A 27,460-nucleotide genomic window follows, 5' to 3' on the forward strand; every position below is an offset into this window, starting at 1 on the left:
TGACTGTGTGTTTGTGTGTGTGTACATGTGTGTGTGTGCTGGTGCATGAATGTACATATGCAAGTGTGTGTTTGTGCATGTGTGTGCATGTTTGTGTGGGTGCACGTGTGGGTGTGCATGTGTGTGTTTGTGCATGTGTGGGGGTGTGTATGTGCGTGTGTGCATGCGTGTGTGTGTGTGTGCATGGTGCGTGTGTGTGTATGTGGGTGAGTGTATGTGTGTGTGTGTATGTGCACGTGTATGTATGCGGGTGAGTGTGTGTGTGTGCGTTGGTGTGTGTGTGTTTGTGTGTGCGCATGCATGTGTGTGGAAAGTAGGGATGGGGTGGTGACGCTACATTAGTAAATGCCTCATTTCTGCCTCTAGCCTCTCCTGACAGTCTCAATCTCCTATAGGACCGACCCAGCCTGCAGGTTGGCTGTGTGGCACATTCCGTACATACTGGAAAGTACAAATGGTAACCAACAGTTGGCCAAGACGTAAGTGAGCACTGAAAACCATTGCTTGGGGGAGTATAGAGAGCACAGGGAGAGTTCAGGGTGATTGACAGGGTTTGTTACAGAGCGGTGGAATTGCTGGGGTGGGGGAGGAGGCGGGGGTGGGGGTAGGTGGAATGTGGGTGTGGTGCTCAAATGGGAAAATTGAAGAGGTCAGAGTTTACAGTGACACTGATCTTATTAACAGAGAGATCCAGAAGCTTCTATTGAGGAGTGAGGGGTGATGGTGACCCTGTTCACTCTGCCACTGTGATCCATTGTCTGTTCTCTATTGTATTTACGCAGATCCATTCTTGAGGGAGGGTGTTTGTCTCCGTTTGACCCCAGCCTGTGGAAGTTGCCGATGTGCGAGTGTTGCTGCATTGCTTGTCTCTCTTCCTCCATCTACTTCACCTCTGTGGAAGGACTGGTTTGTGCCGACTGCAATGCGTTTCTCCTACTGGGCCTAGAGGTAAGGTGCAAGGTAGATAACACGAGGCCATTCAGCTCCTTTAGATCAGTACACAGGAGCATTGGGAGGCCATTCAGCCCCTCGAGGCCATTGCACAGGAATACAAGGAGGCCATTCAGCCCATCTACATCAGTACACAGGAGCATTGGGAGGCCATTCAGCCCCTCGAGGCCATTGTACAGGAACACAAGGAGGCCATTCAGCCCCTGTAGGTCAACCCACAGATACAAGGAGGCCATTTGGCCTCTCCAGGCTAGTACACAGGTAAATGAGACCCCTCCAAGGCCAGTGGCCCCTTGAGGCCAATACACAGGAACAGAAGGAGACCATTCAGCCCCTTAGATTCCATATCAATAAAAATCCACCCCAGTTTTGAAATTTCTAATTGACCTCCAGAATCCAAAGCTTTTTGGAGGAGAATGTTCCAGATTTCCACAAGTGCTTCCTGATGTCATTCCCGAATGGCCTGGCTCAGATTTTCAGGTTCTTTCCCCCTTGTCCTGGACTCCCCCACCCACCAGAGGAAATCTGAAATTAAAACAGAAAATTCTGGATAAACTCGGTGGGTCTGGCAGACTCTGTGGAGAGAAACAGAGTTAATGCTTGGAGTCTGCTTCTGAACCGCGCACACTTATTCCAGCTGGAAGCTGATGAGAGATCAATGTAAATGTGACTGAACTTGCAGCCTTTTATATCCAACCCTCTGGGGATTATGGCCAACATTTCATTTACCTATTTTGTTATTTTTTCTACCTGTCCATTATTATCTTGGGATTTCTGTACCCCGCTGGAGTGAACCACTCCCGTCAGAGCGGAGAGGCTAGCGGGTCCAGAGATTTCAGTCCCAGGCCCACGAATGGCATCTAAATTAGATTTAAATTAGTTTGTGAATACATTCAGCAGCTTTGAGCCGATTTCTGGTGCAGAGCTGACTGGGAGACGCGCAGAGGCTGTGACCCCCAACGGGGAGCTCGCGAATCGGCCCCTGCTGGAATCTCCCGGCCCAAGCAGCACAGTGGGATGGGAGAATCGCCCCCTCGATTTCAATTCCAGATTTATTAATTGAATTTAAATTCCATCAGCGACTGTGGTGGGATTTGAACCCCTGTCTCCAGGGCATGAGCCCGAGCTTCTTGATTCCTGCTTCAGCAACATCACCTTTATGCCACCGTCCGCCCCATGAATCACATCACATCCCCTCATTCTTCACTTCACACTTCTCTTGTGTTAAAGAGTATCTGTCACGTCTCTGTCCATTTCACCACACTCTGTCATTGCTGTGTGAAGCCAGTAACCGTCCCCCTCACTGCTTCACATTCACACATTCTGCAGACAGAATTGTGTTTGGTTTCCCCAAGCCCAGGTCATTCCTACACTTCAGAGAAGAGCAGTGATACTAACACACGCCCCGGGGAACATTGCTATACTGCGCCTGGCCGCTCTGCCCACTCCCCATCTACACCCACCCTCCACCCCCTCCTCATCTACACCCCCCCTCCATCCATCCCCCTTCATCCACCCCTCCACCCACCTCTCCACCCATTCCTCATTTACACCCCCCTCCATCCACCCCCACTCACCCCCTCTCCAACCCCCTCCACCCACCCCCCCCTCTCCCTCCCAACCCTTCTGCCCTGTGCGCCCCACTCCGTCCCTCCTGGCCTGCGTGCCCCACTCTGCCCCCTCCTGACCTGCGCTCCCCACTCCGCCCCCCCCCCCCCCTGGTCTGCGCACCCCACTCCGCCCCCCCCCCGGTCTGCGCACCCCACTCCGCCCCCCCTGGCCTGCGCGCCCCACTCCGCCCTGTCCTGGCCCGAGCTCCCCACTCTGCCCCCTCCTGGCCTGCGCTCCCCACTCCGCCCCCCCTGGCCTGCGCGCCCCACTCCGCCCTGTCCTGGCCCGAGCTCCCCACTCTGCCCCCTCCTGGCCTGCGCTCCCCACTCCGCCTCCCCCGGTCTGCGCTCCCCACTCCGCCTCCCCCGGTCTGCGCGCCCCACTCCGCCCAGCCCTGGCCTGCGCGCTGCCTCTCCATCGCACCCACCCCCTCAAGTCTGTAAAAAACGTTCTCCACTGCTCTCTGCTTTCAATCCTCCACCAGTTTAGTATTCTCACAGCAATTGCCCCTTTAATTCCATAGGTTTTATTCTTACAAATGCCTCAATATCAAACAGGTTATGTGTTTGTGTCCCTCAGGAAGGAGCAGTCTTTGTTGGGCCTTTTCCTGAGGGATCAGAGGGTGAATTTTGGCTGTTTCCCTTTGACAGGATGGGCGGATACTCTTCATGGACACCGAGGTGGCAAATTTAAAATACCACGAGATGCAAGCACACAAGAACCACGTGAGTATCCAGGCGACAGAGCCACTCCGGGTGAGGCCCAATGGACAGTTGCCAACTCTGGTCAAACCCAACCCTGGAGCTTTCATCACCTGACCCCCAGCTCGCCCACCATTGGTCACCTGACATGGCCATCCTGGCAAAGCCTCACCCATGCAATGCTGCCATTGGTTATCCAGCCTTGTGGTGGCCCCGCCTTCCTAATCCCAATTGGAAAACGAACCAACTTCAGTTCCCAGTTGGATGATTATTGACTCGAGTTAAGCAACCTCTTTCCCCAGTCTCCAGTATATTTATAATCAATAAACAGAATATTAGAAATAGTTTTATTTTAAGAATATAATTTTCAAAGGCGTGTAGGAATTTTATCTTGTTTTTGTTCAATTGTAGCTGTGTTCTTGAGAATAACTTTCAATTCCTTCAGACTCCTGAGCAAGCTGGCAGGGTGACAACCATTCTGTAGATTGTGGGATCTTGCTGTGCTTAGATTGACTGCTGTGTTTCCTACATTACAACAGTGACTGCACAGAAAAGATACAAGGCTGTAAAGTGCCTTGGGACATCCTGAGATTGGAAAAGGTTCAATAGAAATAATTTAAAGTAAATAAAGTTTATTTATTAGTCACAAGTAAGGCTTACATTAACACTGCAATGAAGTTACTGTGAAATTCCCCGAGTCGCCACACTCCGGCGCCTGTTCGGGTGCAACTGAGGGAGAATTTAGCACGGCTAATGCACCCTAACCCGCACATCTTTCAGATTGTGGAAGGAAACCGGAGCACCCGGAGGAAACCCACGCAGACACGGGGAGAACGTGCAGACTCCACACAGACAGTGGCCCAAGCCGGGAATCGAACCTGGGTCCCTGGCGCTGTGAGGCAGCAGTGTTAACCACTGAGCCACTGGTCCGGTGAGACCTGAGGCATTTCTAATGTCTCATTAAAGAGATGGCACCGCTGCCAATGCAGCACGCCCTCAATGCTGTTGTGGGAGCCTGTGCTTTGATTGGGTGTGTGAGTTTCTGGAGTGGGATTTGGAGGTGAGAGACGCAGAGCTGCCACTGAGGCAGGTTAATGAGAGCGCGTGAATTTGGGGTTTTACCTGAAGGGATGTGTTGCAGGTGATCCTATTAAAACACGACACAAATCACAATCAACTACTCAGCATGAGCCAGGAAACTTCAGGAAAACGTCTAAAGATCTGGAGCCTACCAAAATTACAACTACTCCACGAAGTGCCAATGCCGCAAGACATCATCACATTCTCAAGAATAGTAAGTGAAGCAGGTGGGGCCGGGGGGGGGGGGGGGGGGGGGGGGTCACCTAGTGAGAGGGGGAGACACTGACCCTTAACCTTTGGAATAATGTGGAGGGGGCCCAGTGTTACACTTCTCTCTCTCGGTGGGCCTGAAAATCTATTTAATTTCAGCTGGGATCCAAACACGGCTCCTGATTGGTTGTCATTGGAATATGGGAGCAGGACAGTTTGCTGTGTCTGGGTAGAGGGAGCTTGTTCCAATCACATTATAATGCGTATAGTCAGCCTGCCCTCTCTGACAACACTCGGTCACTGCCTGTGTGTGTGTGTGTGTGTATACACGTATGTGTGTGTGCATACGTGAGCAGCTGTGTGTATGCGTGTGTGTGTGCGTGAGAGAGTGCGTGAGAGTGTGTGTGTGTGCATACATGAGCAGCTGTGTGTATGCGTGTGTGCGTGAGAGAGTGTGTGTGTGTGCATACATGAACAGCTGTGTGTGTGTGTGAAATTATTGCGTAGGAGATGGCTGTGTGTTCAGGGTGGTCTGGTCTGTTTTTCTCACTACCCCGTTGCAGACAGTGAGTATTGAAGTTGTGACCTTTGACTGCCTCTGAGCCAGAGGGTTCTGGGTCTGAGTTGCTGATATCTGAGTCTGTAATCCAGGCTAACACTCCAGTTCAGTGCTGAGGGAGTGCAGCACTGCCACAGAACAATCTTTCAGATTAGATTTAAACCTGAGGCCCCACGAGGCTTCAGACTCTGTAATGGGGTCTTGAGAAGATGACTCTGAGCGGGAGGGGGAGTGCCGAGCCTCGCTTACACCCAGAGACAGTAACGGAGATTTCTGATCATTTGCTTCCCTTTCAGGCCAGCCAGCTGTGCCTGGGACTCGAGTCTGGACTCATCCTCTTTGTTGATATTGTGGCTGCAGATTCCATCCTGCTCTCGTTTTCTCCCGGCGCCTCACAAGGTAGGAAGCTGGCAGGAATGGAGATAGGGAGTTAGGGAGAGGAGATACAAAGGCAGGTTTTGTCTCCTGTGTGTGCTGAGTTGCGATGGGGCTGGGGTTGCTGCAGTCACTGCGAAATAGGCAGCGACCCCAATGTCACCCACGCGAGGTTTGTCAGTCACGTTGACGCTTGTGATTCTGCCCCCAGGTACCAGCCAGTGAGAAACATGGTAATGTTGTTTCATAACCACACATACTTAACGGTAAACAATACACCGTGGGGGGGATTTTCCAGCCGCACTCGCCCCAAGGCCACAAATTCCCAGCCGAGGTCAACAGACCTTTGCACGATCACCAAGCTGGATATTGTCCAATTGATTGTTGCATGTTGCAAATTTTAAGGAAGTGCCGAGGCGGGGGTGGGGGAGAGGGGGGAGGAGGTGAAAGATCAATAGAGATGATCTGTGGAGGTCAGGAATAATTATCATGAACATGCTTTACTGGTCCCGTTACCATCTACTTCTGTCTTGCACCATCATCCTTTTTGTACTAACCTCTTCTGCCTGCCATAGTTCTGACAAAAAAATCATCAAGATGAAACGTTAACCCTGGGCAGGGTTTTAACAGACACCTTAAAAAAAAATTGGCAGTTGGGACCCAATTTTGGGATTCGCGCCTCCACTCCCGAGACTGGCGAGTTTTTCCATGACGGTATAAGGTTTTGGGAAGACAGCCTGCATCTTGCACTCCTTCGCTCGGCCAGTTCCATCACTGATTTGGACATCCCATACCTGCTCTGCCCAAAACGAAGGAGATTGTCATTGACTTCAGGAAGTATAAACGAGAACATGCCCCTGTCTACATCAACGGGGATGAAGTAGAAAGGGTCGAGAGCTTCAGGTTTTTAGGTGTCCAGATCACCAACAACCTGTCCTGATCCCCCCATGCCGACACTATAGTTAAGAAAGCCCACCAACGCCTCTACTTTCTCAGAAGACTGAGGAAATTTGGCATGTCAGCTACGACTCTCACCAACCTTAGAAAGCAGTCTTTCTGGTTGTATCACAGCTTGGTATGGGCTCCTGCTGTGCCCAAGACCGCAAGAAACGACAAAGGGTCATGATCGAAGCCTAGTCCATCACGCAAACCAGCCTCCCATCCATTGACTCTGTCTACACTTCCCGCTGCCTCGGCAAAGCAGCCAGCATAATTAAGGTCCCGCGCACCCCGGACATTCTCTCTTCCGCCTTCTTCCGTCGGGAAAAAGATACAAAAGTCTGAGGTCACGTACCAACCTACTCAAGAACAGCTTCTTCCCTGCTGCTGTCAGACTTTTGAATGGACCTATCTTGCATTAAGTTGATCTTTCTCTACACCCTAGCTATGACTGTAACACTACATTCTGCACCCTCTCCTTTCCTTCTCTATGAACGGTATGCTTTGTCTGTATAGCACGCAAGAAACAATACTTTTCACTGAATGTTAATACATGTGACAATAATAAATCAAATCAGTTCTGGACCATCCTCCGACTGTCTATTTTGTTTTTATTAAGGCTGCTTCAAAGACAGCCAGGGATTGACAGTAAACCCTGGCTGGTGATGCAATATTCAGTTAGTGAATACACTTTGAAACATTCTCTGTTGTTTTAGATGTTAAAAGTGAATCGCAGACAAAGTGGGAAAGTGAGCAGACAAACGGGACAGTGATTACTGACGCCTGCCCCAAGCAGAACATCTTCCTGAGCTGCAGGTGAATACAGACACCAGACACTCCTTCCACCATTGCTACAGGTTCCACCCAGGGAGGCTCTGAGAAACTAGACCAGGAACAACACCATGTATTTAGATAGCGCCTTTCACCTTAAAACCTCCAATGCTGCGTCCCAGAATTAAATCTGACAAAATGTGGCATTGAGTTAAATGAAGTGATGTTGGGACAAGAGGTCAAATGTTTGGTCAAAGGGTAATTTTAAAGGGGGACGGGGGGTAGACAATGGACGGGTTTAGGGAGAGTCATATAGTGCAGAAAAGGCCCTTTGGCCCATCGAGTCTGCACCGACAGAGAGATTTCCAGAGCTTCGGGCCCAGGCAGCTGGAGGCACAGCCGCCAATGGTGGAGCGATGAATGTTTCCCTTTAAGACCACGGTATAGAAACATAGAAAACTACAGCACGAAACAGGCCCTTCGGCCCCACAAGTTGTGCCGAACATATCCCTACCTTTTAGACCTACCTATAACCCTCCATCCTATTAAGTCCCATGTACTCATCCAGGAGTCTCTTAAAAGACCCTATTGAGTTTGCCTCCACCACCACTGACGGCAGCCGATTCCACTCGCCCACCACCCTCTGTGTGAAAAACTTCCCCCTAACATCTCCCCTGTACCTACCCCCCAGCACCTTAAACCTGTGTCCTCTCGTAGCAGCCATTTCCACCCTGGGATAAAGCCTCTGAGAGTCCACCCAATCTATGCCTCTCAACATCTTATATACCTCTATTCGGTCTCCTCTCATCCTACGTCCCTCCAAGGAGAAAAGACCGAGCTCCCTCAGCCTATCCTCATATCCTCATAAGGCATGCCACTCAATCCAGGCAACATATACATCAGTCTATTCAGATGAGCAGTGATAATGTGATATTGTGTCACTGAGTGATATAGAATTGGAATGGCTGAGTTTTGTTCTTGCATCTGGCCTTGTCAATGGAATGTAGGGAGATGTCCAGATGTTCGTCAGCTCGGCCAGGAGTGGCAGACAGGATTCCTGCTCCCAATCATTGTCCAATGAAGTGGGTGAACATTGATTGGTGGTGGCACCAATTGAACAGGTGGATCAGAAACAGAAAGGGCTGGAAAATCTCAGAGGTCTGACAGCGTCTGTGGGGAGGGGACAGAGCCAACGTTTCGAGTCTGGATGAGATCGGGAATGGCAAAATGGAAGAGAGAAAGCAGGATGATAAAAATGGATGAGTGAGATTAAATGAAATAGAATAAACTAAATGGAAATGGGGTGAGGGTGGAGGGGAGAGTTCAGGCTCTGAAGTTGTTGAACTCAGTGTTCAGTGCGGAATGCTGTAAAGTGTCCAATCGGAAGATGAGGGGCTGTTCCTCCAGTTTGTGTTGGGGTTTGTTGGAACATTGCAAAAGGCCAAGGATGGACATGTGGACAGGAGAGCGGGTGGTGTGTTGGGGTGGCAAGCGGCAGGAAGATCTGAGTCCTGCTTGCGGACAGACCAAAGGTGTTCAGCAAAGCAGTCACACAGTCTGCGTTTGGTCTCTGCAATATAGAGTAGACCGCATTGGGAGCAGCGAATGCAATAGACCAGGTTGAAGGAGGTTCATGTGAAGCACTGTGAAAGGAGTGTTTAGGACCTGGGATGTTGAGCAGGGAGGAGGTAAAGGGATAGGTGTTGCACCTTCTGCGATTGCATGGGAAGGTGCCGTGGGCAGGGGGTGAGGTGTTGGGTGTGATGGAGGAGTGGACCAGGGTGTCCCAGAGAGAACGGTCCCTGCGGAATGCTGACAGGGAGAGTGAGGGGAAGATGTGTTGAGTGGCGGCATCGTGCTGGAGTTGGTGGAAATGGCGGAGGATGATGCTTTGAATGTGGAAACTGGTGGAGTGAAAAGTGAGGACAAGGGGGACCCCATCCTGCTTCTGGGAGGGAAGGGAAGGGGTGAGAGCAGTGGCCCGGGGGATGGGTTGGACGTGGTTGAGAGCCCTGTCAACCACAGTGGGTGGAAAACCATGATTGAGGAAGAAGGAAGACATATCGGCAGCGCTATTTTGGAAAGTGGCTTCATCAGAACAGATGCGGCGAAGGCGAAGGAACTGAGAGAATGGGATGGAGTCCTGACAGGATGTGGGGTGTGAAGAGCTGGAGTCGAGGCAGTTGTGGGAGTCGGTGGGTTTGTAATGGATACTGGTGGACAGTTTATCACCAGAAATGGAGACAGAGAGGTCAAGGAAGGGAAGAGAAGTGTCAGAGATGGACCATGTGAAGGTGAGAGAGGGGTGGAAATTGGAATCAAAATCGTTAAAATTTTTCAGGTCCAGACGAGAGCACGAAGCGGCACCGAAATAGTCATCGATGTCCCGCTAAAGGAGTTGTGGGAGGAGTGCAGAGTAGGGCTGGAACAAGGAATGCTCCACATAACCCATAAAGAGACCGGCATAACTGGGAGCCATGCGGGTGCCCATAGCCACACCTTTTATTTGGAGGAAGTGAGACGGGTTAAAGGAGAAATTGTTGGGTGAGAGAAGCAGTTCAGTCAGACCGAGGAGGATGGTGGTGGATGGGAAACATTTTCTTACAGTGTTAAAATTCCACTTTAAATGCAGTTAGCAACCACAAATATAAGGAGTGTAGACAGTCTTGAAGCTTTCAGAGAGATTTTCAGTTTCAGAGCAACTTGCAGACAGACCTCTGTCTTTAAACAAACCCCAGCCAGAACTGAAAGCTGTTTCTCTGCTCCAAACCTAGCTCCTCCCATTAACCACATTATCACATGATCCTGTCAATCAACCTAATCAAAAACCCCAGGGAAAAATCTTCATCTATAAACAAAAATCCATTAGCTCTATCCTAATCAAAACGACGGGGCTAAAAATTATTCTGCTCTCCCAGCATCTGAGATAAATGTCTGCCAGACACACTGGTTGCATGTAGAAAAAGGATGAACTTTAAACATTCCCCTTAAAAAGCAAAAAGAAATATATCTATAAATCTATAGGAACTGCCTACAATCATCATGTAGTATTATATAGAATGTTCAGTACAGAAACCAATCAGTTGGAGCAGAGACAAACCTCCTCCTACCCTTAACTTTATCCCAACCCAACACCACATCCTTCTATTCCTTTCTCCCTCATTTGTTTATCCAGCTTTCCCTGAAATGTATTGATAATATTCACCTCAATCACTCCCTGTGGGAGCGAGTTCCACATCCTAACCAAGAGGTTTCTCCTGAATTTTGTTTTGGATTTATTAATGATTATTTGAACTTTATGGTACCTAGTTTTGGTCTCCCCACAAGTATTATAACCTTTCAATTCTGGTATCACTCTCGTAAGTCATTCCTTTGCACATGGAGCTCAAACTGGACACAATACTGCACGGTCCGGTACAGGTTTTACATAAGCTCTCTGCTTTGATATTTTATCCGTCAATAGAATTGAGTCCCCACTCTCTCCTCCACCTTCACCCCATTTCCATTTATTTTATTTCATTCTGTTTCTTCTTTTCATCTCATTCATCCATTTTTATCACCCTTCTTTCTCTCTTCCATTTTTCCACTTCTCCATTCCTGATCTCACCCAGACTCGAAGCGTTGGCTCTGTTCCCTCCCCACAGACGCTGTCAGACCTACTGAGAATTTCCAGCATTTTCTGTTTCTGCTCCACCTGTTCAGTTGGCCTCACTGCGCGGTTTTGATTGCTTCTTTTCATGGCTGTGTGAATCTTTATTCTGACTCTTGTTGACTTGTTGCAGTGGTGATGATGTGATTAAAGTCTGGGATCTGTACGGTTCTCTGCTGATTGAGTTTGTTCTGGATCGCACGCTCACCTTTGCGTGTTTCCTCAATAATTGTGGCGACATCCTGATTGGCTTCAAGGATCACATCTTCCTGATACCTCACAAAAAACTGATGATTGACATCAAGGATTACGTGTCCGATGATTCAGCGAAAGGTACGTCTTCCGATCCCAGTGAAACGCGAGCGAATTGGTCGTAGCAGATTGCTCGGGCTGGGGGGGAATGGGTGGGGGGAATGGGAGTGGGGAATGGGTGGGGGGAATGGGAGTGGGGAATGGGAGGGGGGAGGAACTTCATGCTGGGTCTGTTGGGGAGGAAAATTAGAAGAAATTATTTCAACGAAGATGAAAAGTGACACAGTGGTTAGCACTGCTGCCTCACAGCGCCAGGGACCCAGGTTCAATTCCTCAATTCCAGCTTTGGGTCACTGTCTGTGTGGAGTTTGCATGTTCTCCCTGTGTCTGCGTGGGTTTCCTCCCACAGTCTGAAAAACATGCAGGTTAGGCGCATTGGCCGTGCTAAATTCTCCCTCAGTGTACCCAAACAGGCGTCGGAGTGTGGCGACCAGAGATTTTTGGTGACACGGTGGCACAGTGGTTAGTATTGCTTCCTCACAGCCTCAGAGACCCGGGTTCGATTCCCGGCTTGGGGTCACTGTCTGTGTGGAGTCTGCACGTTCTCCCCATGTCTGTTTGGGTTTCCTCCAGGTGCTCCGGTTTCCTGCCACAGTCCAAAGATGTGCGGGTTAGGTGGATTGACCATGCTAATTTGCCCCTTAGTGTCAGGGGAATGAGCTATGTGGGGTATGGGGATAGGGCCTGGGTGGATTTGTAGTCAATGCAGACTCGATGGGCTGAATGGCCTCCTTCTGCACTGTAGGGATTCTATGAAAGATCTGGAACGTACTGCCTGAAAGGGTGATGGCATAAGATTCAAAGGAACTTTCAGAAGCCAATCGGGCATGCCTGCAGGAACTATCAAATTGCAGGGGTCTGGGGAGCAAACAGGGGAGTTTAGACAGCTCTTTCAAAGAGCCAGCAGATTCACACTGGGCTGTATGGCCTTATGCTGATTCTTTGATGTGAGAAGGGAGGCCAGTTCTCCCTGACAGCTGTTCAATGTCCCTCCCTCGTTCTGCCAAGCTTTATGTTCCCAGCCTTGGGCCAGGCCACTCAGTGGCTCTGGAGTCACATGTAGGCCGGACCAGATAAGGACGCTGATGCACTATCAATTACGATATGAGGACTCCAGCGAGTCGGTGAAATAACAGGCTTTTATTTGCAAAGAACTGGAGCACACCCTTGTAGCTAACCTGGCCCAGACTGAGGCGAGGAGGAGGAACCATCACCTTTATACCTCGCTCAGGTGGAAAGGGAGGAGTCTTAGGTGGAAAGGGAGGAGCCTCGGGCCAGGTGCAGCATGGGTGTGTCCAGGCATACACATGTAGTTACAGTGGGTCACCACAGATGCAGATTTTGTTCGGTAAAGGACATTAGTGAGCCAGCTGGCAACAATTGATGGTAGCTCCATGGTCACCATTACAGAGGCATGACTTTTATTAATTCCTGATTTTTATTAATTAAATTTAAATTCCACCAGCTGCTGTTGTGGGATTTGAACCCGTGCCCCCAGGGCATTAGCCTGGGCCTCTGGATTACTGGTCATTACCACTGTGCGTCGCCTTGCCCCAGAGAGGATTGTATGCTTTGTGCAGTAGGTTGGGTGCTCAGGGAGGGTCGCTGGTGTTTGCTGTTCCCCCTGCCTCCTCCCCCCCGCCTCCTCCCCCCCTGCCTCCTCCCCCCCTGCCTCCTCCCCCCCTGCCTCCTCCCCCCCTGCCTCCGCCCACTGCCCCCCCTCCCCCAGAGCAGTGGAATCTGTGGCTCATTGAATATAGTTACGGTTGAGTTAGACAGATTGACAAGGGAGTTAAGGCTCATGGGAAACCAGCAGGAAAGTGGAGTTGAGGCGGCGATCAGAGCTGCCCCGATCTTATTGAATAGCAGAGCAGGCTCGAGGGGCTGAATGGCCTCCTCCTGTTCGCAATGTGTAAGTTTGTCAGAAGAGGAGAATCAAAGAATCCTCCACAATTCCTCAGGGCAAAAAAACTGGATAAAAGCAAATTACTGCGGATGCTGGAATCTGAAACCAAAAGAGAAAATGCTGGAAAATCTCAGCGGGTCTGGCAGCATCTGTAAGGAGAGAAAAGAGCTGATGTTTCGAATCCAGACAACCCTTTGTCAAAGATTCTTCAGAGCAAATTGTGTTGATGGATTGTGTCTGCGAAACGCAATGGGCGAGTTGTTATCGGCAGGCCGGGCTGGAGGATCAGTGTGGGGAGTCGGGAAGATTGTCTTCAAGGCCAAAGGTCCGGTTCGTGCCTCTTCCCAGCCATATTTCCCCCATCTCCCCACCCTCCCCCACACCCACACACACACTCCCCCACACCCACACACACACTCCCCCACACCCACAGTCCCCCACACCCACACACACACTCCCCCACACCCACACACACACTCCCCCACACCCCTCCACACCCACACTCCCCCACACCCCTCCACACCCACACTCCCCCACACCCACACTCCCCCACACCCACACACACACTCCCCCACACCCACATTCCCCCACACCCACACTCCCCCACACCCACACACACACTCCCCCACACCCACACACACACACACTCACTCCCCCACACCCACACCCACACTCCCCCACATCCACATTCCCCCACATCCACATTTCCCCACACCCAAACCCACACACACACTCCCCCACACCCACACCCACATTCCCCCACACCCACATTCCCCCACACCCACACTCCCCCACACCCACACTCCCCCACACCCACACTCCCCCACACCCAAACCCACACACACACTCCCCACACCCACACCCACACTCCCCCACACCCACACTCCCCAACACCCACACTTCCCCACACCCACACTCACCCACACCCACACACACACTTCCCCACACCCACCCTCCCCCACACCCACACTCCCCCACACCCACACTCCCCCACACCCACACTCCCCCACACCCAAACCCACACACGCACTCCCCACACCCACACTCCCCCACACCCACACCCACACTCCCCCACACCCACACCCACACTCCCCAACACCCACACTTCCCCACACCCGCACTCACCCACACCCACACACACACTTCCCCACACCCACCCTCCCCCACACCCACACTCCCCCACACCCAAACTCACCCACACACTCACCCACACTCCCCTACACCGACACCCACACTCACCCAGACACTCCCCCACACCCCCCCACACCCACACTCCCCCACACCCACACTCCCCCACACCCACACTCCCCCACACCCACACTCCCCCACACCCACACTCCCCCCCCACACCCCCCCACACCCACACTCCCCCACACCCACACTCCCACACTCCCCCACACCCACACCCCCCCACACCCACACCCCCCCACACCCACACCCCCCCACACCCACACTCCCCCACACCCACACTCCCCCACACCCACACTCCCCCACACCCATACCCCCCCACATCCACACTCCCCCACACCCACACTCCCCCACACCCACACTCCCCCACACCCACATCCACACTCTCCCACACCCACACTCCCCCACACTCTCCCACACCCACACACACACTCACCCACACCCACACTTCCCCACACCCACACTCCCCCACACTCTCCCACACCCAGACACACACACTCACCCACACCCACACTTCCCCACACCCACACTCCCCCACACTCTCCCACACCCCCACACACACTCACCCACACTCCCCCACACCCACATTCACCCACACACACACACACGCATCAGACACCTCCCCTCCCTCCACCCCCATCCACACACACACACAGGCATCAGACATCTTCCTCCCCCCACCCCCTGCCACCTCCCCATCTTTGGCAACCTGTTCTCCCCCCACACTAACACGGGTCACCAGCGAGGGGGCATTAGGACCCTCCGGGGCTGGGAGCGAAGTAACAGTTTCCAGGGTAAACTATTGTTGATTATTCCAGGTCAGCAGTGAAGCCGAAATAAGGAGCAGGGTTCGGTTTATAAGGAGCAGGGTTCGGTTTATAAGGAGCAGGGTTCGGTTTATAAGGAGCAGGGTTCGGTTTATAAGGAGCAGGGTTCGGTTTATAAGGAGCAGGGTTCGGTTTATAAGGAGCAGGGTTCGGTTTATAAGGAGCAGGGTTCGGTTTATAAGGAGCAGGGTTTGGTTATTTTGCCCAATGAGATTCAATGATGTTCATGGTGGTTTTTCTCCACTTTCCCACACCCACAGTTGCCATGGCGATTTGCAATCCCAGTAAGAAGTTTAACAACACCAGGTTAAAGTCCAACAGGTTTATTTGGTAGCAAAAGCCACACAAGCTTTCGGAGCTCTAAGCCCCTTCTTCAGGTGAGTGGGAATTCTGTTCACAAACAGAGCTTATAAAGACACAGACTCAATTTACATGAATAATGGTTGGAATGCGAATACTTACAACTAATCAAGTCTTTAAGAAACAAAACAATGTGAATGGAGAGAGCATCAAGACAGGCTAAAAAGATGTGTATTGTCTCCAGACAAGACAGCCAGTGAAACTTTTTAGCCTGTCTTGATGCTCTCTCCATTCACATTGTTTTGTTTCTTAAAGACTTGATTCGTTGTAAGTATTCGCATTCCAACCATTATTCATGTAAATTGAGTCTGTGTCTTTATATGCTCTGTTTGTGAACAGAATTCCCACTCACCTGAAGAAGGGGCTTAGAGTTCCGAAAGCTTGTGTGGCTTTTGCTACCAAATAAACCTGTTGGACTTTAACCTGGTGTCGTTAAACTTCTTACTGTGTTTACCCCAGTCCAACGCCGGCATCTCCACACGATTTGCAATCCAACAGCCCTGGGTGACATTTTCTTTATCGTTTTTTAACAGCAAAGATTTGCCTCATTTTTCTGATACTGAAACCAGCTAGAAAAATGAAATTTCCAAAGACGTTCCAGAACAATCTCTGGTGCATTCCTTTGGACATTTCCAGCATCTGTGTTGACTCGATCGATGATCGTTTTGTGAAGTTTTTTGAGAGATAAATATTCCCGAGGACGTGGAGATACGTCCACTGCGCTTCCTTCAATTGGTGGTGATCTCATACACCAGAGAGGGCAAATGGGCCTGCAGTATTACCCCTCTGACAGTGCGGCACTCCCTCAGTACTGACCCTCTGACAGTGCGGCACTCCCTCAGTACTGACCCTCTGACAGTGCGGCACTCCCTCAGCACTGACCACTCTGACAGTGCGGCACTCCCTCAGCACTGACCCTCTGACAGTGCGGCACTCCCTCAGCACTGACCACTCTGACAGTGCGGCACTCCCTCAGCACTGACCCTCTGACAGTGCGGCACTCCCTCAGCACTGACCACTCTGACAGTGCGGCACTCCCTCAGTACTGACCCTCTGACAGTGCAGCACTCCCTCAGCACTGACCCTCTGACAGTGCGGCACTCCCTCAGTACTGACCCTCTGACAGTGAGGCACTCCCTCAGTACTGACCCTCTGACAGTGCGGCACTCCCTCAGTACTGACCCTCTGACAGTGCGGCACTCCCTCAGTACTGACCCTCTGACAGTGCAGCACTCCCTCAGCACTGACCCTCTGACAGTGCGGCACTCCCTCAGTACTGACCCTCTGACAGTGAGGCACTCCCTCAGTACTGACTCTCTGACAGTGCAGCACTCCCTCAGTACTGGCCCTCTGACAGTGCGGCACTCCCTCAGTACTGACCCTCTGACAGTGCGGCACTCCCTCAGCACTGACCCACTGACAGTGAGGCACTCCCTCAGTACTGACTCTCTGACAGTGCGACACTCCCTCAGTAATTGGGTAATGAACCAGACCAGGTGTTAGATTTGGAGGTAAGGGAGCACTTTGGTGACAGTGACCACAATTCGATTACGTTTACCTTAGCAATGGAAAGGGATAGGTATATACCAAAGGGCGAGGGTTATAGCTGGGGGAAAGGAAATTATGATGCGATTAGGCGAGATTTAGCTGACATAGGTTGGGGAAGGAAACTGCAGGGGATGGGCACAATTGTAATGTGGAACATGTTCAAGGAACAGCTACTACACGTCCTTGATAAATATGTACCTGTCAGGCAGGGAGGAAGCAGACGTGTGAGGGAACCGTGGTTTATTAAGGAGGTTGAATCTCTTGTGAAGAGAAAGGAGACTTATGTTAAGATGAGACGTGAAGGCTCAGTTAGGGTGCTTGAGAGTTACAAGTTAGCCAGGAAGGACCTAAAGAAAGAGTTAAGAAGAGCCAGCGTGGGACATGTGAAGTCTTTGGCAGGTAGGATCAAGGAAAACCCTAAAGCTTTCTATAGGTATGTCAGGAGTAAAAGAATGACTAGGGTAAGATTAGGGCCAGTCAAGGACAGTAGTGGGAAGTTGAGCGTGGAGTCTGAAGAGATAGGAGAGACACTAAATGAATATTTTTCGTCGGTATTCACACTGGAGAGGGACAGTGTTGTCGAGGGGAGTACTGAGATGCAGGCTGTTGGACTGGATGGGATTGATGTTCATAAGGAGGAGGTGTTAGCAATTCTGGAAAGGGTAAAAATAGATAAGTCCCCTGGGCCGGATGGGATTTATCCTAGGATTCTCTGGGAGGCTAGGGAGGAGATTGCAGAGCCTTTGGCTTTGATTTTTGTCTTGTCATTGTCTACAGGAACAGTGCCAGAAGACTGGAGGATAGCAAATGTTGTCCCCTTGTTCAAGAAGGGGAGTAGGGACAACCCTGGTAATTATAGACCGGTGAGCCTTACTTCTGTTGTGGGCAAAGTATTGGAAAGGATTATAAGAGATAGGATTTATAATCACCTGGAAAGGAATAATTTGATTAGGGATAGTCAGCACGGTTTTGTGAAGGGTAGGTCGTGCCTCACAAACCTTATTGAGTTCTTTGAGAAGGTGACCAAAGAGGTGGATGAGGGTAAAGCGGTTGATGTGGTGTATATGGATTTCAGCAAAGCGTTTGATAAGGTTCCCCATGGTAAGCTTTTGCAGAAAATACGGACACATGGGATTGAGGGTGATTTAGTGGTTTGGATCAAGAATTGGCTAGCTGTAAGAAAACAAAGGGTGGTGGTTGATGGGAAATATTCATCCTGGAGTTCAGTTACTAGTGGTGTGCCGCAGGGATCTGTTTTGGGGCCACTGCTGTTTGTCATTTTTATTAATGACCTGGATGAGGGCGTGGAAGGATGGATTAGTAAATTTGCAGATGACACTAAAGTCGGTGGAGTTGTAGACAGTGCGGAGGGAAGTGGCAGGTTACAGAGGGACATAGATAGGCTGCAGAGCTGGGCTGAGAGGTGGCAAATGGAGTTTAATGTGGACAAGTGTGAGGTGATTCACTTTGGAAGGAGTAACAGGAATACAGAGTACTGGGCTAATGGTAAGATACTTGGTAGTGTGGATGAACAGAGGGATCTGGGTGTCCATGTGCATAGATCCCTGAAAGTTGGCACCCAGGTTGATAGGGTTGTTAAGAAGGCATACGGTGTGTTAGCTTTTATTGGTAGAGGGATTGAGTTTCGGAGCCAGGAGGTCATGCTGCAACTGTACAAAACTCTGGGGCGGCCGCATTTGGAGTATTGCGTACAGTTCTGGTCACCGTATTATAGGAAAGATGTGGAAGTGTTGGAAAGGGTGCAGAGGAGATTTACCAGGATGTTGCCTGGTATAGTGGGAAAATCGTATGAGGAAAGGCTGAGGGTCTTGAGGTTGTTTTCGTTAGAGAGAAGGTTAAGAGGTGACTTAATAGAGGCATACAAGATGATCAGAGGATTAGATAGGGTGGATAGTGAGAGCCTTTTTCCTCGGATGGTGTTGGCTAGCACGAGGGGACATAGCTTTAAATTGAGGGGTGAGAGATATAGGACAGATGCTGGAGGTAGGTTCTTTACTCAGAGAGTAGTAAGGGAGTGGAATGCCCTGCCTGCAGCAGTAGTGGACTCGTCAACATTAAGAGCATTCAAATGGTTATTGGATAAACATATGGATGATATTGGAATAGTGTAGATTAGAGGGGCTTTAGATTGGTTCCACTGGTCGGCGCAACATCGAGGGCCGAAGGGCCTGTACTGCGCTGTAATGTTCTATGTTCTATGTTCTACAGTGCGGCACTCCCTCAGTACTGACCCTCTGACAGTGCGGCACTCCCTCAGTACTGACCCTCTGACAGTGCGGCACTCCCTCAGTACTGACCCTCTGATAGTGCGGCACTCCCTCAGTACTGACTCTCTGACAGTGCGGCACTCCCTCAGTACTGACCCTCTGACAGTGCGGCACTCCCTCAGTACTGACCCTCTGACAGTGCGGCACTCCCTCAGTACTGGCGCACTGAATGGTGGAAGGAGAACGGATATTGGATGATTAACTGATGGGGTAATGTTGGGCGAGCTGACTGGTTATGGCAGAGTGTCAAAGACGAAACAAAGAAAACAAAGAAAAATCCAGCACTCGATCCGTGTCCCTCTATTCCCTCCCTATCCATGCACCCATCCAGATGCCTCTTAAATGTTGTTAATGTGCCTGCTTCCACCACCTCCTCTGGCAGCGCGTTCCAGGCACCCACCACTCTCTGCGTGAAAACCTTCCCCCGCACATCTCCCTTAAACTTTCCCCTCTCACCTTGAACCTGTGCCCCTTTGTAATTGACACTTCCACCCTGGGGAAAAGCCTCTGACTATCCACCCTGTCTGTGCCTCTCATTATTTTGTAGACTTCTATCAGGTCTCCCCCCAGTCTCCGTCTGTCCAGTGGAAACAATCCTAGTTTATTCGATCTCTTCTCGTAGCCAACACCCTTGAGACCCCCAGGCCACATCCTGGTGAACCTTCTCTGCACTCTCTCCAAAGCTTCCACTTCACAGACACAGGGGCTGGATAGCTTCTGTAATCCTGAGGACAGTAATTCAAGGGCTGGCGGTCACAAAGTAGCAGGAAGGGAGTTTGTCAAGGTTCAGAGTGGTTGGAAATATCAAGGGTGGTCCCACACAACTGGACTGAGAGGGTGACCCGGCCTCTAACCCGGGAATTGGTCACAGCCGAATGGCGGGGTGGAATTTCACACTTTCCCATCACTCACCCAGCTGCTGTCTGTCTTCCCAACTATAGAATCCGAGATTTATGAGGATCCAGCCATTAAATATGACTTCAAGGATTCTGTCCAGCGGCAAGCCGAATCAAAACTGGACATGGACTCCTATTTGGTAGGTCAGAGATTCTCTGGATCGTTTTAGTTTTATTTCCAAGATGCAACACGTTGTAATGTTTGACTGATTTTTCCAGTCACTAAGTCTCAGGCTGAGTCAGTGACCAAGGCAACCTTTACTGCCTCTTCCCAGTAACTCTCACAAGGTGACTTTGAACCTTTTTAATAAATGACTTCAATAAACTGAGCCCAGAGGGCAGTTGCTGTGGGGACTGAGTTATGTACAGACCGCTAGTGGGTAAAGATGGCAGCTTTCAATCCTTAAAGGGGACGAGTGAACGATCTGGGGGTTTTATAACAATTAGACAGCTTCATTCTTACTTCCTTAACTGACAACAGACACGGCACTATACCTGTTATGGGAGGTTTTTTTATTCATTCATGACACATGGGTGTCGCTGGCTGGGCCAGCATTTATTGCCCATCCCTGGTTGCCCTTGGAGGGCAGTTGAGAGTCAACCACATTGCTGTGGCTCTGGAGTCACATGTAGGCCAGACCAGGTAAGGACGGCAGATTTCCTTCCCTAAAGGAACATTAGATGGGTTTTTCTGGCAATGGTTTCATGGTCATCAGTAAATTCTTAATTCTAGATGTTTTTTATTGAATTCAAATTCCACCATCTGCCGTGGTGGGATTCGAACCCGGGTCCCCAGATTAGTAATCTAGTGATTATGACCACTGGGTCATCACCTTCCCCTGTTTGATGGGGACAGTGCAGAGGGAGTTTTACTCTGTATCTAACCCCGTGCTGTACCTGTCCTGGGAGTGTTTGATGGGGGCAGTGTAGAGGGAGCTTTACTCTGTATCTAACCCCGTGCTGTACCTTTCCTGGGAGTGTTTGATGGGGACAGTGTAGAGGGAGCTTTACTCTGTATCTAACCCCGTGCTGTACCTGTCCTGGGAGTGTTTGATGGGGACAGTGTAGAGGGAGCTTTACTCTGTATCTAACCCCGTGCTGTACCTTTCCTGGGAGTGTTTGATGGGGGACAGTGTAGAGGGAGCTTTACTCTGTATCTAACCCCGTGCTGTACCTGTCCTGGGAGTGTTTGATGGGGACAGTGTAGAGGGAGCTTTACTCTGTATCTAACCCCGTGTTGTATCTGTCCTGGGAGTGTTTGATGGGGACAGTGTAGAGGGAGCTTTACTCTGTATCTAACACCGTGCTGTACCTGTTCTGGGAGTGTTTGATGGGGACAGTGTAGAGGGAGCTTTACTCTGTATCTAACCCCGTGCTGTGCCTGTGCTGGGAGTGTTTGATGGGGACAGTGTAGAGGGAGCTTTACTCTGTATCTAACCCCGTGCTGTACCTGTCCTGGGAGTGTTTGATGGGGACAGTGTAGAGGGAGCTTTACTCTGTATCTAACCCCGTGATGTACCTGTCCTGGGAGTGTTTGATGGGGACAGTGTAGAGGGAGCTTTACTCTGTATCTAACCCTGTCCTGGGAGTGTTTGATGGGGACAGATTTCTATTTGGATGGTACACTGTTTTCCAACACTAATATCTCTTAGCAGAATTCACAGTTTGGGAAAATGCTTCTCCTCACTGCTAATCTGGATTTGGGGTAATGCAGGAGAATTGGACCCTCCCCTTCCATTGGTGAGCCCCCTAATGATGGCAGCTGATTGTCCCACACTGGGACAACAGTCACTGCTGACTGTCTCACACTGGGACAACAGTCACTGCTGACTGTCTCACACTGGGACAACAGTCACTGCTGACTGTCTCACACTGGGACAACAGTCACTGCTGACTGTCTCACACTGGGGGACGGGGAGGGGAAGTGGGAGGGGATGGGTGGGAAGGGGAGGGGATGGATGGGAGTGGCAAGGGGGCAGGGAGGGGGTGGGGAGGGGAGCCAGGGGGCTGATGGAAACCAGTGGTTTAATTTTCTAAAAGGTTCAGGGACCACTGTCAGGTGCAACTAGAACTCGGGGGCATAATAAGGTGGAGCAGATTTAGGACTGAGTTGAGGAGGAACATCTTCACACAAAGGGTTGTGAATCTGTGGAATTCCCTGCCCAGTGAAGCAGTTGAGGCTACCTCATTGAATGTTTTTAAGGCAAGGATACATAAATGTTTGAACAGTAAAGGAATTAAGGGTTATGGTGAGCGGGCGGGTAAGTGGAGCTGAGTCCACAAAAAGATCAGCCATGATCTTATTGAATGACGGAGCAGGCTCGAGGGGTGAAATGGCCAACTCCTGCTCCTCGTTCTTATGTTCTTATGACCAATTCTGGGAAGTTGTTTGTGACGGAGCTTTCCCGGAATGTCTCCTTGTCAGGGGAGAGCTGCTCATTGCCAGTGGCTGCAGTGAACCGGAGCCTTCGATTCACCAAGCAATTGGTTACTTTAATAAACTCTTTATCTTTTCAGATTCCCTTCAAGCATTGGGATTTTAACGGCAGTGAGGCCGCTTCAGAAAGCTCCGAAGAGGAATTGGATCTGCGAGTTACACGGTCTGTAAGTGGGATTTATCGGCCTTGTGTTCCTGAGTCTCAGACGTCACTCTGGAACTTCCCTTTGAGCAAACAGAACAATGTCATGGTTTCTTTCACAGGAAGAATCCCAAGCTCCTGGCAGGAGAATGACGGTGAATCAGCAAATGATGAAAATAGCAATGCTGGTGACTGGTATGGTGCAGGCGGAGAGAGATCGCTGCCCTCTCATTGCCTTCCCAACTTAATATGAGACCCTGAGATTCCCCACAGAACATACAGACCTGGTGCGCAGTCTCTGGGGTGAACATAAGAACTAGAAGCAGGAGTAGGCCATCTGGCCCCTCGAGCCTGCTCCGCCATTCAATAAGATCATGGCTGATCTTTTCTAAGCTCCACTTACCCACCCGCTCACCATAACCCTTAATTCCTTTATGTTCAAAAATTTATCTATCCTTGCCTTAAAAACATTCAATGAGGTAGCCTCAACTGCTTCACTGGGCAGGGAATTCCACAGATTCACAACCCTTTGTGTGAAGAAGTTCCTCCTCAACTCAGTCCTAAATCTGCTCCCTCTTATTTTGAGGCTATGCCCCCTAGTTCCAGTTTCACCTGTCAGTGGAAACAACTTCCCTGCTTCTATCTTATCTATTCTCTTCATAATTTTATATGTTTCTATAAGATCTCCGCTCATTCGTCTGAATTCCAATGAGTATAGCCCGAGTCTACTCAGTCTCTCCTCATAAGGTGATGCTGACCCGGCCTCTACTTCCAGAGGAACATAAGGCACAGGAGAAGGAGCAGGCCATTCAGCCCTTCAGGCCTGCTGTGCCATTCAGTAAGATCATGGTTGGTCTATGAAATAATTTCACTTTCCTGCCCTTGTTCCCTTAGTGCTGGAATATCGACTCAAATGCATTTGCATTGTAACCACTAAATATCCACAGCCCTCTGAGGGTCAGTACTGAGGGAGTGCCGCACTGTCAGGGGGTCAGTACTGAGGGAGTGCCGCACAGTCGGAGGGTCAGTACTGAGGGAGTGCCGCACTGTCAGAGGGTCAGTACTGAGGGAGTGCCGCACAGTCAGAGGGTCAGTACTGAGGGAGTGCCGCACAGTCAGAGGGTCAGTGCTGAGGGAGTGCTGCACTGTCAGAGGGTCAGTACTGAGGGAGTGCTGCACTGTCAGAGGGTCAGTGCTGAGGGAGTGCCGCACAGTCAGAGGGTCTTTACTGAGGGAGTGCTGCACTGTCAGAGGGTCAGTACTGAGGGAGTGCTGCACTGTCAGAGGGTCAGTACTGAGGGAGTGCCGCACTGTCAGAGGGTAGGTACTGAGGGAGTGCTGCACTGTCAGAGGGTCAGTACTGAGGGAGTGCCGCACTGTCAGAGGGTCAGTACTGAGGGAGTGCCGCACTGTCAGAGGGTCAGTACTGAGGGAGTGCTGCATTGTCAGAGGGTCAGTACTGAGGGAGTGCCGCACAGTCAGAGGGTCAGTACTGAGGGAGTGCCGCACTGTCAGAGGGTCAGTGCTGAGGGAGTGCCGCACAGTCAGAGGGTCAGTACTGAGGGAGTGCCGCACAGTCAGAGGGTCAGTGCTGAGGGAGTGCTGCACTGTCAGAGGGTCAGTACTGAGGGAGTGCTGCACTGTCAGAGGGTCAGTGCTGAGGGAGTGCCGCACAGTCAGAGGGTCTTTACTGAGGGAGTGCTGCACTGTCAGAGGGTCAGTACTGAGGGAGTGCTGCACTGTCAGAGGGTCAGTACTGAGGGAGTGCCGCACTGTCAGAGGGTAGGTACTGAGGGAGTGCTGCACTGTCAGAGGGTCAGTACTGAGGGAGTGCCGCACTGTCAGAGGGTCAGTACTGAGGGAGTGCTGCATTGTCAGAGGGTCAGTACTGAGGGAGTGCCGCACTGTCAGAGGGTCAGTACTGAGGGAGTGCTGCATTGTCAGAGGGTCAGTACTGAGGGAGTGCCGCACTGTCAGAGGGTCAGTGCTGAGGGAGTGCCGCATTGTCAGAGGGTCAGTATTCAGGGGTACTGACCCAGCAATGATAGATAGCTGCCCATCAAGGTGTTTCTGAGAAGTTATGTTAGAAAATCTGAGGGGAAGGTTCTCGAGGGATGTCTGATGGTAATTAAATTAAGGGAAACCAGACATCTTCCTGAGACAGAAATCATTTCCCTTTTCAGCCATTGAGTGAGTATGCACCGGCATCCACTGGAATCTATAACTCCCCGGCTAGCTCGGTCACGTCGCTGGAGATCTGTCGGCTGACACCAGGACACAAGCTAGACTATGAAGAAGGTAAGAGACCCTCTCCACACTCTGGACTGGCTGAGATGACCTCACTGAGGGAGTGCTGGGAGCCGGGCAGTGTTGTGCATCGCGGTTGTTCAGGACAAATTACAAGTGCCAAGGCCTCAAAGTTCCTGCCTCAGGCTGACCCATCATTGGATTCTGAGATTTCCTCTTGGAATGTTAGAAACAGGAGGAAGCCAACCAGCCCATCGATCCTGTCCTTTAATCCAGACAGAGCGGCGTACAATAACGTAACTTCATTTGCCGCCCGCCATTCCTGAACCCGTAATACTCAGTTACTTCTTACTGTGTTTACCCCAGTCCAACGCCGGCATCTCCACATCGTGTTTGATGGGGACAGTGTAGAGGGAGCTTTACTCTGTATCTAACCCCGTGCTGTACCTGTCCTGGGAGTGTTTGATGGGGACAGTGTAGAGGGAGCTTTACTCTGTATCTAACCCCGTGCTGTACCTGTCCTGGGAGTGTTTGATGGGGACAGTGTAGAGGGAGCTTTACTCTGTATCTAACCCCGTGCTGTACCTGTCCTGGGAGTGTTTGATGGGGACAGTGTAGAGGGAGCTTTACTCTGTATCTAACCCCGTGCTGTACCTGTCCTGGGAGTGTTTGATGGGGACAGTGTAGAGGGAGCTTTACTCTGTATCTAACCCTGTGCTGTACCTGTCCTGGGAGTGTTTGATGGGGACAGTGTAGAGGGAGCTTTACTCTGTATCTAACCCCGTGCTGTACCTGTCCTGGGAGTGTTTGATGGGGACAGTGTAGAGGGAGCCTTACTCTGTATCTAACCCCATGCTGTACCTGTCCTGGGAGTGTTTGATGGGGACAGTGTAGAGGGAGCTTTACTCTGTATCTAACCCCGTGCTGTACCTGTCCTGGGAGTGTTTGATGGGGACAGTGTAGAGGGAGCTTTACTCTGTATCTAACCCCGTGCTGTACCTGTCCTGGGAGTGTTTGATGGGGACAGTGTAGAGGGAGCTTTACTCTGTATCTAACCCCGTGCTGTACCTGTCCTGGGAGTGTTTGATGGGGACAGTGTAGAGGGAGCTTTACTCTGTATCTAACCCCGTGCTGTACCTGTCCTGGGAGTGTTTGATGGGGACAGTGTAGAGGGAGCTTTACTCTGTATCTAACCCCGTGCTGTACCTGTCCTGGGAGTGTTTGATGGGGACAGTGTAGAGGGAGCTTTACTCTGTATCTAACCCCGTGCTGTACCTGTCCTGGGAGTGGTTGATGGGGACAGTGTAGAGGGAGCTTTACTCTGTATCTAACCCCGTGCTGTACCTGTCCTGGGAGTGTTTGATGGGGACAGTGTAGAGGGAGCATTACTCTGTATCTAACCCCGTGCTGTACCTGTCCTGGGAGTGTTTGATGGGGACAGTGTAGAGGGAGCTTTACTCTGTATCTAACCTCGTGCTGTACCTGTCCTGGGAGTGTTTGATGGGGACAGTGTAGAGGGAGCTTTACTCTGTATCTAACCCTGTGCTGTACCTGTCCTGGGAGTGTTTGATGGGGACAGTGTAGAGGGAGCTTTACTCTGTATCTAACCCCGTGCTGTACCTGTCCTGGGAGTGGTTGATGGGGACAGTGTAGAGGGAGCTTTACTCTGTATGTATTTTCTTTCATCTTCTTATCATGTCCCACAGCAGATTGCCAGTTGATTCTTTATCGGGGGTTGGGAAGGCTGTCTGTCGGGTTGACTCTGTCACATGCTGTTCAGTTACACTTTGCCTTGTCTCACAGGTGATAGGTGGATGCTCCAGCCCAGTGCCCAGTGTGTGAAGCTGCTGCAGTGCGCTGACTCGAAGCGGTTGACACCACAGCTTGGTGAATCACCTGTTAGCACCCCACATGAAATTGTTATGGATTTGCCGAAGAAGAGTGTGGTAAGTGCATCGGAAATGAGTCGAGTGCCCATTCCAGTGTCGCTACAAATCATCCAGGGTCCGCAGCACAGACCCCCAGTGCGGAATTAGTGCTGAGGGTCCGCTATGTAACATTACGCTGCCACCCCTTTCTCTGTGAACCCCTAGATATTCTCTCACTGACCAGAGGAGGCAGCGTTTGACATTGGCTCCCGTCATGCATGCGGAGTTATTGAGTAGAGGTTACATCGGCACAGAAACAGGCCATTCAGCCCAACCAGTGCATGCTGGTGTTCATGCTGCACTTGAACCTCCTCCCAGCTTTTCTCATCGAACTAGCAGCTGGGACTGTTCTGCTCGGAGAGGAGAAGGTTGCAAGATGATTTGATCGAGGTGTTGAGAATCATGATGTATCTGGTGTTCGGGAGCAGATCAGAAACTCCAGGGTATGTTATGAAGTTAGCCTAGATCCCAATTCTTTTTGATTTTGGTATTAAGGTGCTAATAATGTGTTTTGCGCCAGGTAAGATTCACTGGG

At 50.8% G+C, this 27,460-nt stretch overlaps 1 protein-coding gene across 1 annotated transcript in view; it reads left to right on the forward strand.

Moving 5' to 3' along the window:
* The first annotated feature begins 5,032 nt into the window (after nt 1–5,032).
* Nucleotides 5,033–27,460, forward strand: part of LOC144491898 (uncharacterized) — a 37,762-nt gene continuing 15,334 nt past the window's right edge. The window contains exons 1-7 of the mRNA XM_078210189.1: nt 5,033–5,123; nt 5,414–5,511; nt 10,980–11,179; nt 20,217–20,311; nt 22,689–22,775; nt 24,934–25,048; nt 26,801–26,943. Coding sequence (XP_078066315.1) covers nt 11,137–11,179; nt 20,217–20,311; nt 22,689–22,775; nt 24,934–25,048; nt 26,801–26,943 — 483 coding nt within the window. The 5' untranslated portion in view covers nt 5,033–5,123; nt 5,414–5,511; nt 10,980–11,136. The remainder of the gene's footprint in view (nt 5,124–5,413; nt 5,512–10,979; nt 11,180–20,216; nt 20,312–22,688; nt 22,776–24,933; nt 25,049–26,800; nt 26,944–27,460) is intronic.

The sequence above is a fragment of the Mustelus asterias genome, chromosome 3 (genome assembly GCF_964213995.1).
Source record: "Mustelus asterias chromosome 3, sMusAst1.hap1.1, whole genome shotgun sequence".
Taxonomy (NCBI): Eukaryota; Metazoa; Chordata; class Chondrichthyes; order Carcharhiniformes; family Triakidae; genus Mustelus; species Mustelus asterias.